The 13,427-nt window shown below is 36.5% G+C and overlaps 1 protein-coding gene across 4 annotated transcripts in view; it reads right to left on the bottom strand.

Annotated features, from left to right (window-relative positions):
• Positions 1–13,427, bottom strand: part of CTTNBP2 (cortactin binding protein 2) — a 161,602-nt gene that overhangs the window by 99,218 nt on the left and 48,957 nt on the right. For all 4 annotated transcript variants that reach the window (XM_059933528.1, XM_059933529.1, XM_059933532.1 and 1 more), the window contains exon 3: positions 2,159–2,383. In XM_059933528.1, coding sequence (XP_059789511.1) covers positions 2,159–2,383 — 225 coding nt within the window. The remainder of the gene's footprint in view (positions 1–2,158; positions 2,384–13,427) is intronic.

The following is a 13,427-nucleotide window of genomic DNA, read 5'->3' as shown; positions in this document are numbered from 1 at the left end:
AGAGCTATGCCCAGTGTCAGATAATAAATACTTGAATTGTAGATAATGGGAACTTTGCTTTCCCTGACTTTTGCTGTGACAGTGATTTAAAGACCTGGACTCATTTAAAATAATGGATTTTTGTGTCTTAACGCTTTCAGATTTCTAAAGCTCCAATTTATTCTACATGCAAGAGAACTGAAGATGTTTGGTTAATATATTTACTTTCAAGAGTAAACGTGACAGGTAATTTTGTTGCTAAAATGACTTTGTTGTTCCTGGCCTTATTAGCTGCTCTAATATTTTCTTTATAAATAAAGATTTGGGATAAGAGTACAAACTGTAACTCTTCTCACATGTTACAATCCACCGTAATAGAATATCCTTTAGGGACAAAGGGTAGCACTGCCTCTCGGACAGACCCTTCACTGAGACTGCACAGCCAGTGAATTTGGCCATAAAGGACCCCTGTATCCCCATTATAGGCAGGAGTCAGATCACTGGCTCATTTCATACTAGCCTCTCAGGACCCCTAGGACAGAAACAATTTCCTTTCACTTCCAGCCAGGTTGGAAATGACCCAGTCATTCAGAAATAAACAGGATGTAAGCTGATTAAAAAAAAATCAACTAGATAATAAAATCTTTGATTCAACTCGAAATGAATTTCTTTTTTTCTCTCTTGTAAGAGGAATGATAGATAAAATGCAAAACAGAAGTAAAATTTAGGAAAGCATGCATTTTATGTATTGAATGAAAACTACAATAAAAAAAAAATATTTTCTTGATTTTTGATAACACAGCATAAAATCCAGCAGATGTACTTTATTATGAAATAGCTCATTTGACACATTAAGAACATAATTGAAATGTGTCTCATCCAAGACATACAAATGAGCTTTAGTGACATCAGCAGAAACACACTGGCTCTTGCTTATGCGGTTTGTGGGAATTTTTGAAAAGCTCCAGAGACCTCAGTGGTTGTCTGCAGGGCTTTGTAGAGGGTGTGCAGAGTCCAGTGTAAAATTGTGTGATTCGGTCTCCCATGCAGGGAAGGCCTTCTATTCTTTACTATTTTACCCAGTGCTTTAGTTTTCTACCCTGTGGCATACTGAGCAAAAGGTGTGCTTTTATTCAACACCTATACCAGAATGCTGGCATATATACGTTAATGCAAGGATACAATTACAGGGAGAAAGCCTACACATTCAATGACAGTATCATAGACATTTATACAGTATAGTGCATTCAGGTTAATTGTTAACCAGGTGCTAAATGTGAGCTATAATAAGTTCTCTGAAAAGGACAAACAGAAGAAACATTTTAATTTATGCTTTAATAATGGTTGGAAGAACATGTTACTTTTAATTCTAGTAATTAGACATCATTACCTTCTGTGACTTCCTCACTCTCTTTTCTAATAAAGGGAATCAGTAGTCTCAGCAGCATATCGGAAGGACAAAATTTAAACTTCTATTTCCTTATGACTGATCGCAGTAAGCTTTTATCACTTAGGAATCTTTGAAGCATGTGCTCATGTGCAATAATATGTATGTGTGTGGTGCGGGAGGTGAGGAGGGGGGAGGAGGCTGGTTTAAATGAAACACATGTGAATAGGAGCCTGGAGGTCTACAGCAGACACATCATCAGACCCCAGAGGTGAGTCTGAGATGAACCAGAACTTCAAGATGACATGTTGTGAGATTGCATATCCTATGCAAACTTTCATTCTCTTCTCATACTCTTTTCATTTTCAAAAATAAATAAATAATTTCTAGTTGCAAAGAAATACTGGGGACAAAAGCTGCTTAAAGTAAGTTGGGGATGCCACCATATGATCAGTCCTGGTTGCATTACTGGATCACTCATCTAACAGTTAAGCATGTTTAGGGCACTAGGAAAGGGAAATCCCCCCCCCCCCAAAAATCCATTATTTTAATGAAAGCATCACAGTAAACATTATGGGAAACATAATTTGTCATACTTCTTTTATGATTTAGTGTTATATTTATTTGAGTTACATCTGAGAAGGGCCACCAGAATTTGTCGGTAGTTTGAATTTTTAAGTCCTTATCCCAACTCTTCTTGAAAATATTTAAGAACAAAACAACAACCTCAGAGATGGTCTTTTCATTCTACACTGTGTTATGGGAAAAAGAATTGTTTGAAAGTCTCAATACCTTCTTTTGTCTGCTCTCAGCAGCAGCCAGTTGTGTGGACATCCTTTCTTGCATTTTTCTGCAGTGGGCCATGACTGCTTCCAGGATGGAGAGGGGGTTGGTACAAACTGGCTTCTTCTCTTTATCACCAGCACCTGCTTCATAGTCTCTCTGCAGTGCCAGGAATGGGTCATTTAAATTAAATCTCCCATACCGTTCCTGGATAAATACCTCCTTCCTGCGAGCCTAGAACAAAATCAGAGGAATGTATTCAAGAAAGAAATGAAAATATACAGAAGGCTATTTATATGAAGGTTCTGTGATTACTGCTCCAAATGGTATTCACAACTGTCATGAGTAATAGCTTACGTGTGATGTCAGGTGGTGAGTGAGAGGTAAGGGGACCCCAAACCCTGACCAGCCTGCCATGCCACTCAGTCTACTTTCAAATTTTCTTCCTTTGGAATATTGTCTTTTAAATTACAAAAGCCGCAAATATAGTTTTTTTTCCCATGACGCCTACTCCTTCAAGGATCTGAATTTTAGGTACAGTCTTTTCTCATTTAGAGTAAAATAAAAAATATCAACAACAATTAAAATAACTTTCAGCGAAAATTTCAAAAACAAAATAATATGCTTATAGAACTTACATTACACATAATCCTCGTCACGTTAAGTCACAAAATATAAATCTCCAAGTTTTGTACAGAAAGAATTTTATAAATATTTGAAGAAAATATTTCATGAATTTTTTTATGTCAAAAATCACAACATTCACATTTTGTGAAGTGTGACCAACTACAAAAAAAACCTCCAGAAAATTAGGAAGATGTAAAAGTCTTCTCATCATTGAAGGACATTAAAATATAGTTCAGAGTACCAGGAAAGAACGTAACCTCATTTTACTTTAAATGTCAGTCCATCAGCGTTAAAGTAAATTTCACATCCACTTGGCACTAAATGCAATTTTCTATAATTAGCCTACAGTGAATGGCCTTTGCATAAAATGGAAAATAGCAGTAGAGATATATTGAAAACAAGCAACATTTTCCTAACTCAGGTCATTTGGAATAGCTACCAGAAAAAATTATTCTATGTCACTGCCAGTGGAAAAACTAAATTACAATAAATCAAGCTTAATTGTCCAAAATGTTAAACATGCTTTCTAAAGAAATATTACATACATTTCCTTAATTTAAAGGCAACTGCGTTGATTAACTCAACTTTTCCATTTTAAGACCACTATCAGCAAGCCAAAAAGTAGATAAACACAAGTACAATATGGGAAAATCTAATGTTTTTTTTTCCTATTACCAAACTAGATTAGGAAATACAATTTAAGAAAAGTCCAATTTCACCATAAATTTAAGCTAGCTTTCAGAGGATCATTTTAGACTTAAAAGTCAAAGTGGTTTATGAATCAAAAAGCATTTCGTATTTCTAGATTCTTCAAATTCAATTATGTAATCAGTAAGCTGAATAAGTATAACTTCAGGGATGCAATTACAAAAGCAATTTCATTTTGTCCTTCACTTTTCTATTAATTTTTATTCAATGTAGTAGTTCATCCCCCCACCTCTGGATGAAAACTTGGGGTAGCCCCCATGGTTTTTCTAATTACTTTTATCTAATACAATTCCTATAGTCACTTTAAAATATAAAAGTCTCAATTCGGTTATTAGAATATCCAACTTCAGTGGTATGATGGCTTCCCTTCCCCAGCTAAGATCTGCACCACCTGGGAAGGAAGTGTTTAAGAAAACCTCTCTTTTATCCAATCTTCTGCCCCTCTTTCTTAGCTGTTTTAGTCCTCTCTAGGTTGGAAGGGACCAGAGATAGAGGATGATGAAGATGGAGGTGAGAGGAACAGGAGCATTCTACCTGACTGGTTTAGTCGAGAAACTAGCCTTACCAACTGGGTGTGGCAAATACTTAAAGCCTACTCTTTTCCCATGAAGTGCTTGGTGGCTTGAGAAAGCCACACCCCCGTTCTCACTGCTGGGGACCCTTCATCTACAGTTTCCCCAATATAAATCATAAATTTAGGACAGACTACATAACCTGCAGAGCCCACTACAAAATGAAAACATGGGCTCTTTGCTAAAAGTTATTAAGAATTTCAAGATGGTAACAGCATATCCTTTAACCAAGTCTAGGGTCCTTCTAAGTGCATGGCCCTTTGTGACCACCCATGAAGCCAGCCTTGCATACACATCTTCTGTAGCATCTAGAATCCAGTTTTTTGTTGGCTGAGGTCCCATGTTCTCCAGACTTCTCTACTGAACAGGATCTGAATCAATCTCATTCCTACTCTTTGATGCCTATGGCCCAACCTAGTCTATGGGAAACACTCCTGAATCTTCATTTAAAGAAAATCTGGGAGGGCAAGATGACCACTACAACCATCTTTCTGTCATTTCCACACAATGCCTGCTTTTTCAGCCCCACCTCCACTCAGAGCACCAAGACCTAATAAGGAGAAACCTAGTAAGCCATTAAATAGTCTGGCTGAAGCGCCTTCCTCTTGAGGTGAAGGGAAAAGCAACTAAATGGGGGGGTGCACAGCATTCTCTCCAGAGAAATGCTTTCATAAAAACCTTTCTCTCTTTAATCTCCAACAATTAGGTTTTTTTATACCCTTAACGTGGGTAAGGAATTTAAAAGTCAAAGCTGGATTTCAAACTGTCTTCTGAAAATTTTGCATCTTGGACCTCATTTTAGTAACTAATATTTATCACTATGGGTCCCCTGCTGAAACTTACATTTTAAAAACCGGTTAAAATTACCTGATGTCTACTTACACATCCAACATATTTTATGATGTACAATATCTGTAACACTAACTCAAGCCATTTCTTAACCACACACGTTATTATTAAATCAGAGTGAACTTTTGATAAACGGGTTAAAATTAACTTTTATATAAGAGGTAAATACATATATCATAGACTATTTCCAGTTTAAACAGATTTTATGGTCTGAAAAAATTTTTTTAATTAATTTATTTATTTATTTTTGGCTGCACTGGGTCTTCGTTGCTGCACGCAGGCTTTCTCTAGTTGCGGCGAGCGGGGGTTACTCATTGTTGTGGTGCACGGGCTTCTCATTGCAGTGGCTTCTCTTGTTGCGGAGCACGGGCTCTAGGTGTGTGGGCTCAGTAGTTGTGGCACTTAGGCTCAGTAGTTGTGGCTCGTGGGCTGTAGAGCACAAGCTCAGTAGTTGTGGCGCACGGGCTTAGTTGCTCCGCGGCATGTGGGATCCTCCTGGACTAGGGATTGAACCTGTGTCCCCTGCATTGGCAGGCGGATTTTTAACCACTGTGCCACCAGGGAAGTCCCCTGAAAAATTTTAATACCTTTTTTTTCTTTTTTTTTTTTTTACTACTGTGAAAGTTTTGCGTGTATTTTTTGTTGTATTTTTGCTTTATTTTAAAATTACTAGCTTTAACTGTGGCATTGTCAAGTATGGGCAATTTTTTTTTCTGCTGGAAATGTTGTATAATTATATGTCTACAGGATCATAAACATAAAACTGCCAACTGGTTTGCTTTGCCAATATAGACTGACGCTTAACCTTTATGACGAAGTTCAAGACACATACATTAGCTTCTTTTAAGGGAAGAAGTAGGGCTAACAAGCTACGCAACTTTGTCCCTGGTATCTTTCATTTTCAAAACAAGATCAATGAAACAGCCTCATTTGTCTCCAAGACCCCTAGAGTATACACAACAAATATGATTTCATTTTCTTTTAAAGTTCCTAAAAGCCTGGAAACCTCAGGTAAAACGAATGGGAAGATTTTATGCATTCCATTAAACTGACCCCTGGTCCCATGTTTATTGCTTTAAGACAGTGGTCCCCAACCTCTTTGGCACCAGGGACTGGCTTTGTGGAAGACAATTTTTCCACGGACTGGGGGGTGGCGGGGGAAATGGATGGTTCAGGCAGTAATGGGAGCGATGCGGAGTGGCAGAGGAAGCTTCACTCGCTCACCCTCGCTCACCTCCTGCTGTGCAGCCTGGGGGTTGGCGACCCCTGCTTTAAGAGATGCCAGGTAATAATTCTACTCTATAGCCATATAGGAATTTATTTATACATGTTTATACGTATATTCAACATGCATTTTTTATATCCTTGTCTTAAAGTTAGAAGCAGGGGTTCTCATTTTTCAACTATTAATGTTTATTTCTTATAACATTCTTGTAAGAAGTATACCTTTCTTAGCATATCTTTCTTTGTAACAGAGTGCTTAATTTTGAATGTACCACATTACTTTTTAAAAGGGCAGATCAACAATATATACAAGTATTAATATTTAAGGAGACTGTAATAAAAAAGGACTTCAAATGTGTATCATACTGCGTTTGAAGAGGCCGTTCCTTAAAAAAAAGGAAGAGCTGAATGTGCAGATAACTTCTTGGTTTATGCATCAGAATTACTTGAGAATGAAATGCATTTCAGGGCAATGAGTCATTTGAAGACACAGGCTAACTATAAGTATGAAAACAGACTCAAATTCTTAAAACCAGCTACACTGATAAGTAAAAATATAATTTCATCAGAATGTGAAGCTTTATAGAATCTTGAGAAAATCACAAGCAAGAAATAAAAACATGGCCATTATTAAGGAGGATTTGACCGATACAGAGTTCCTACTTTTGGCTTTCATTGTTTTGTAAGATCAACTGAAGTAGGTTGGACCCGACCAGTAATAATAAAAGGAAAAGTATTTAGCTATTCAACTTTTTCTATAGCATGTAATCCTCTTAGGAAAAAAACCCTACAACTTGGATTGTAAGTCACAATTAAAACATATCACCGATTAATTTTAAAACATATTGACAAACTTGTAGCTAAAATTATTTTGTCTTATGAAAAGCTGGAATGATTTTGTAACATTAAAAAATATCAATACTTATAAAAGATAACTTTTACTGAGAGCATATTTTTTATTGCTAGGTTTTCATACTCACTTTCTCCTAAACCTAAGTCCAGAAGATAGCCACTTTTTACATTCTCATTTTATAGACAAGCAGACTGAGGCTCAGAAAGATTAACTTACTCTCCCAAGGTCATTTCAACAGGAGCTGGTATTCAACCTAGGCAGTCTTTCTCCAAAGCCTACTCAATGAAGTATTTTGTAATTATGACTAGAGTATTTTGGAACACTAGAAAAGGCTTCAAAAATAAGTATTGTTTACAACACTATTCAAACCGATACAAAGAAATAAAGTTTGAAAGACAAAAATATGACAATATTCTAAGTAGTTAACAGCTTTCCATATGCTCTATATGTACTTTCATTGTTACTGACCATATACTAACATAATGTAATCAAACTTAAGTGTTTTTTCCCCAAGATTCTTCAGAGATTTTATGCAAGTGCAAAATACAGTTCAATAAGAAAAATGGTTTCTAAATATGCTTTTCCCCAAAAGCATATTATCAAAAAGCACTGACTACCTAAAAATTAAAAAACCAAACCCAAAACCCACTAGCATTAATACAGATCTAACTGCAAGAAAACTGCAGATGAACTCTGTCCTCAGCTCCAGCCTACTCAACACAGTGGCCACTGTCGTGGATGCCAATGATACAAAACTGCAAGGGAGGGATGGTCGAAATGATGAGCCCAATCTGACAAGATGGACTTTCACAGGAATAAATATGAGTCCGTTCTTGAGTAGAAACACAGAGGCAAGTATGAAAATCACTTAGGGGCTGCAATCAATACTACATTCAAGGATTGAACCATGAAATGAACACTGTTCCTCCACCACACCTCAAACCAGGACTCCACATCAGGCTTCATTAATTAATAGAAAATAGCTGTCAGAACTAGACAATCCCTGGACTACTGAGCTCACTTCTGGGTGAACTATTTAAAGAATGATAAACAGAAAAAGGACCTGAAAACAGAACTGAATATAAAAAGAAAATAGGAATGCTTAAAAGACTTAGAGCAGCACGATAGCATTCTTTCAATATCTGGAGTCATTTCATGTTTAAAGAGGTATTTAACTATTTACCTGATTCCCAAGGAACAGAATTATCACCATTATAATAAGGAATGTTTAAGGGTCAAAGCTGTTCCAAAGATACAACAGGCTGGGGGCTTCCCTGGTGGCGCAGTGGTTAAGAATCCGCCTGCCAATGCAGGGGACACGGGTTCGAGCCCTGGTCCGGGAAGATCCCACATGCCGCGGAGCAACTAAGCCCGTGAGCCACAGCTGCTGAGCCTGCGCTCTAGAGCCCACGAGTCACTACTGAAGCCTGTGTGCCTAGAGCCCATGCTCCGCAACAGGAGAAGCCACCGCAATGAGAAGCCCGCGCACCTCAAGGAAGAGTAGCCCCCACTCGCCTCGACTAGAGAAAGCCCGCACACAGCAACGAAGACCCAACACAGCCAAAAAAAAAGAAAAAAGAAATAAATTAAAAAAAAAAAAAAGATACAATAGGCTGCACTGGACTGGAGTGAAATCTGCCTCTGGCTGTGTTTCAAACATCGGCTGAAATGGTAGAAATGGGGAGCAAGGATCTCAAAAATCAGGAAGGCCGTTGGCTTCTAAATCAAGAAGCATGGAAAAATACATATATTTCCAAGAAGCCAACATAAAAATTCATCTATCTAGTTCTAAATCTCTGTCTTAGTGGTAAGAAGTTCCAGTAGACCCAAAATTTTTTTGAAACTAAAATTAAGAGCTCTTCTAAGAAGTAAGGGGAAAAAATCCTACTTGCAAATAAATCTCACTCTAAGAGGGGTGAAATATTCTAGGAGCCGGTTTACACATTCATATACAACACACACACACACACACACACACATACACACACACACAGTGGTTAAGTAGAGCCCAGAGGATGGGAACAGCTATGTGAAAGTTACACAGTCTTTTGGAGAAGGATAGTCACTGCCCTTGGATGATCACAAAGGCTTAGAAATTCACTAGCCAGGAACAAGATATAACTTCCTGGAATAAGAATAAAATGTCCAAAAGTCTAAATAGTTCAGTTGAGTGAACACATTTCAGACATTGCTTATATGTGGCAAGACATACACGAGACACAGAAATGAAGGCATGTCATGGCATCATGTGACCTTTCCTGCAATGCAGGAGGAGTATGTCAGAGAAGAGGCAGGTTTTCCCTGCTCTCTCCCCTCCCACTCTTATGCCCCAACCTTGCGGCCATAACATCCTACCTGCTCATGGACAAAATAATCTGGATGTGCGGAAACTGTCATGCCAGGAATACATTTACATAATGAATATCGTGAATCATGTATCAAGACTGACTTAGATTTATCTGGTTCCTGAGGCTAAAATCTCGAAGTCATACTTCAATAAACCACCAATTTTCTCACAGAAATGTAGACCATTCTAACAGAATCTATGAAATGGCTTCATTTCATAGAAGCCAGAGCCAGAAGTAATCTCCTAATCCTTTACACTACCTTGCCTGCAACTTACCACCTTGCACACACCCATCGGTGCTCATCTCAGTGGCCCACGCTCATCTGTAAAAATAAGATTACCTTTATTGCCTAACTAGGTCAAGAATCGTACACTATGACTCACTGTTCTGCTCTCTTGCTCGGAGTAGACATTTACTAAACTATCAGTACACTTTAAGCCGAATCCAGGAATGGCCTCCCCAATTTGTCTTAATACATCTCTCCAGGCAGTCACCACCCATCAATCAGAACTGGAGCACAGATGAACGACCTGCCAACTCTGCCCTGGGCAGTTAATTGCTACAATTAGCTATATCTTTACCTCTACTAGACAGTTAAAACCATGCCTTTTATGTCTCTGTACTACCAGTACAATACACCACATGTACCAATTACTTATTTAAGGCTGATAGAAGTAATAGCTTCTATTACTGGGATTAGTCATTCTCAATGACCCTTAATTAGAAACAAACTTTTCATATCAAAAATCAATAATATTAAATTTCATAAAAGAGGCACTATTACTCAACATTAATAAAAAACTAAAGAAGTGTGTTTATCCACATCTATAAGCATATTTGAACTATTTTTTTATTTAAAATAATACATGTTTGCTGAACTTGGGAAAATATGATAAAAGGGAAAAAGAAGAAAAAAAATTCATGATTCAATCATCAGAAAGTAGTTACTATTAAGTTTGCCTGGTACTCTACAACTTATTTTTTCCAAGCACGTACTAAAAATAGCTATCAAGGACTTAAGGGAATATGTTTTAAGCAAACTTTCTCATTTAGTTTGCTAAACAGTTCCCATTTCAATGATCTATATCAATATTTTAATAGTATTCCATAAATGAACCCTTACATACTAAAAAAGCTCATTGTTTATCACTTATTTCGCTTTCAATTGTTCTAACATACCTGGAGGTAAACCTGTGGGAATATTTATAAAATTCACTGAGGTAGTATTACTGGGTTAAAAAATAAAAACATTTTGGTATGAAAGGGTTTTTCAGTATCCACAAATCAATCAGTGTGATACACCTCGTTAACAGATTGAATAAAAACCATATGATCATCTCAATAGATGCAGAAAAAGCTTTTGACAAAATCCAACATCCATTTGCGATTAAAAAACAAAAAAACTCTCCAGAAAGTGGGCATTGAGGGAACATACCTCACCATAATGAAGACTTTTGAAATACATTACCAAATTCCTCGTCAGAGGGTGTTTGCCAATTTTATTCCCACCAGCAGTAGTGTTTTTGCATCTATAGTTATGAGGGAGATTGGTCCATAATTTTCTTCTGTATTTTAAAAAAATCTTTGTCAGTTTGGAGATTAGGATACCGCCAACCTCAAAAAATGAGTTGGGCCATGATGCCCCCTCCTGTATTTTCTGAAAAGTTTTGTGTATATTAGTATTATTTATTTTTTGAATGTTTGATAGAATTTACCAGTGAAACCATTTCGGTCTGAAGTTTTCTTTAGGGGAAGGTTTTTAATAATGAATTTTTAAAATAGATACAGAGCCATTTGGATTTTTTATTTCTTCTTGTATCAATTTTGTAAGTTGTATTTTTCAAGAAATGTGAATACTTCCGCTAGGGTGTTGAAGTTGTTCACAGTATTCACTTAATATCACTTTACTATCTGTAGGATCTGTAGTGATAATCCTTTTTTTCATTCCTAATATTGGTGATTTGTGTTCTTTTGTTCTTGCTCATTTTAGCCAGGAATATGTCAATTTTGTTGATTTTTTTTCAATAGCCAGCTTTTGGCTTCATTAATTTTCTGTATTGTCTATTTTGTATTTTCTTAATTGCTGATCTTTAACAACAACAACAAAATCTCCTTCTACTTAGTGTTTACTTTGTTCTCCTCCTTGTAGTTTCTTACTGTAGAATCTTAGGTCATTGATTTTTAGATCTTTCTTCTTTTTAATATAAGCATTTAAATCTCTCAATTTCCCTCTCAACATTGTTTTAGCTGTATTTCAAATATTTTGATGTATTTTGCTGCCATTCATTTTCTAAATTTGAGATTCTGTCTTTGTCACATTGAAGTTTTTTTTTTTTTTCCCCCAAAAAATTCCAGATATTTGGAATTTTCCCAAATAGCTTATTGTTACTGATTTCTCATTTAATTCTATTGAGGTCACTGAATACAAATGTCAATTAAAGTGGTTGATAGTGTTGTTCATATTATCTATGTTCTTTTTCCCTATCAACTACTAATTGTTCTATCAACTACTGAGAGAGATATTAAAATCTACTATGATTATGAAATTGCGTATTTCTCCCTTCAATTCTATCAATTTTTGCTTCAGATATTTTGAGATCTGTTATTAGTTGCATACACATTTATAATATGTCTTTGTGAAGAAGTATCCTTTTATTATTATGAATTGTCTTACTTCTATAATACTGGGTCTTTTTTATATCTTTTATTCTGTTTCGTTTATCTTCCTATTCATAATTCTCCAGTACAAATGTTTTCATTTGTATTATTAAATGCTATCCACCAAAAGGACAAGCCTCCTTCACAATATCAGTTTCTAAGAATTTCTTTGCTATGCTACCAGGTTATTCTTCTAGATGAAATTTAGGCTTACAACTTCTAAAAATTTAAGCAATGATACCTCTGATTGAAATTATATATAAATTAGAAACACATTTGAGGAAAGGGAACTTTTTCATAAAATTAACTCTTGCCATTGGAAAATAATCTTTTATTAAAATTTGCTTTTATATATTATAGTTTTCTATTTTCAAATCAATTACCATAAATTTGAGAATAAAGGGATACTTATTACAAATCTTTGTTAATATCCTCACTTCCCTAATTATCTGTGTACAGTACATACTTTATCTTGACTAAAATTGCTGAAGCAGTAGTTCTCAATCCTAGCTGCTCATCAGAATCATCTATGTAACTCTTCAAACACAGCTCTGGCCCAACACAATCAGTAAGTCTATAAAGATTCTCCTAAGCACTTTGATGCCTCAGCCAAAGATACGAATAACCAATTTCCTGCTTCTCTGTACACTTTTCTACCATTATTTCCACTCTTAATATCTTTATGCTTATTCCCAACTAGATAAATCTTTAGGTCATTTACTTTTCAAGCAGCTTTCGGATGGGAATATTTTCTATCTTTGCTCATCTGAAGATGACTTCTATTTCCTTCTAACATTCACTTTGTCTGGGTAAAAACATTCTTAGGGGGTATCCCAAGACTCCTGTATCCAACAGTGCACAGGAACAAGTCCACGGCCAGGTGGATTTTGCTCCCTTTCAGGTAAGCCGCCTGCTTTTCTGTCTGATTAAATCAATTTTCTAACCTTAAAATTAATAAATAACATTTAAGATTATTCCTGGTGTTGGCTGGTATTTTCCTGGCATGTAGCTTTTTCATCTAAAGACTCTGCTACGCCTTGGTTACAGCAACCATTTCACTCGTCCTAGTCTCTCTGAGGAGCACCAATTTTTCTCCCAGTGGATCTCCATTCTCTATGTTCTACACACATGTATCTTCATTTCTAATTTGTCACTTTAATCCCTTCCTCTGGGTTCTGGGATATCTTAAATTTGTCATGGATTCAATGTTTTCATAGTGCTGATTTTCTTCACTCTTACTTCTAATAGATACTTTAATTCTCCTAGTGCACTTTAAAGTCTCGTAATGACCACATTAGGTAGGTACCGCTGTCCTCACATTACAGGTAAGAGCACTGCAGCAGAGAGGGCAAGGGGCTTGTCTACGGCTGTGTAGCTACAAGGGGTGCCGCCAGGACTCACTCCAGCCATCTGCCTCCAAGATCCACGCCCCATCCTCT

The sequence above is a fragment of the Balaenoptera ricei genome, chromosome 9, assembly GCF_028023285.1.
Source record: "Balaenoptera ricei isolate mBalRic1 chromosome 9, mBalRic1.hap2, whole genome shotgun sequence".
Classification (NCBI taxonomy): domain Eukaryota; kingdom Metazoa; phylum Chordata; class Mammalia; order Artiodactyla; family Balaenopteridae; genus Balaenoptera; species Balaenoptera ricei.
This window is presented reverse-complemented; position numbering and strand designations above follow the sequence as displayed.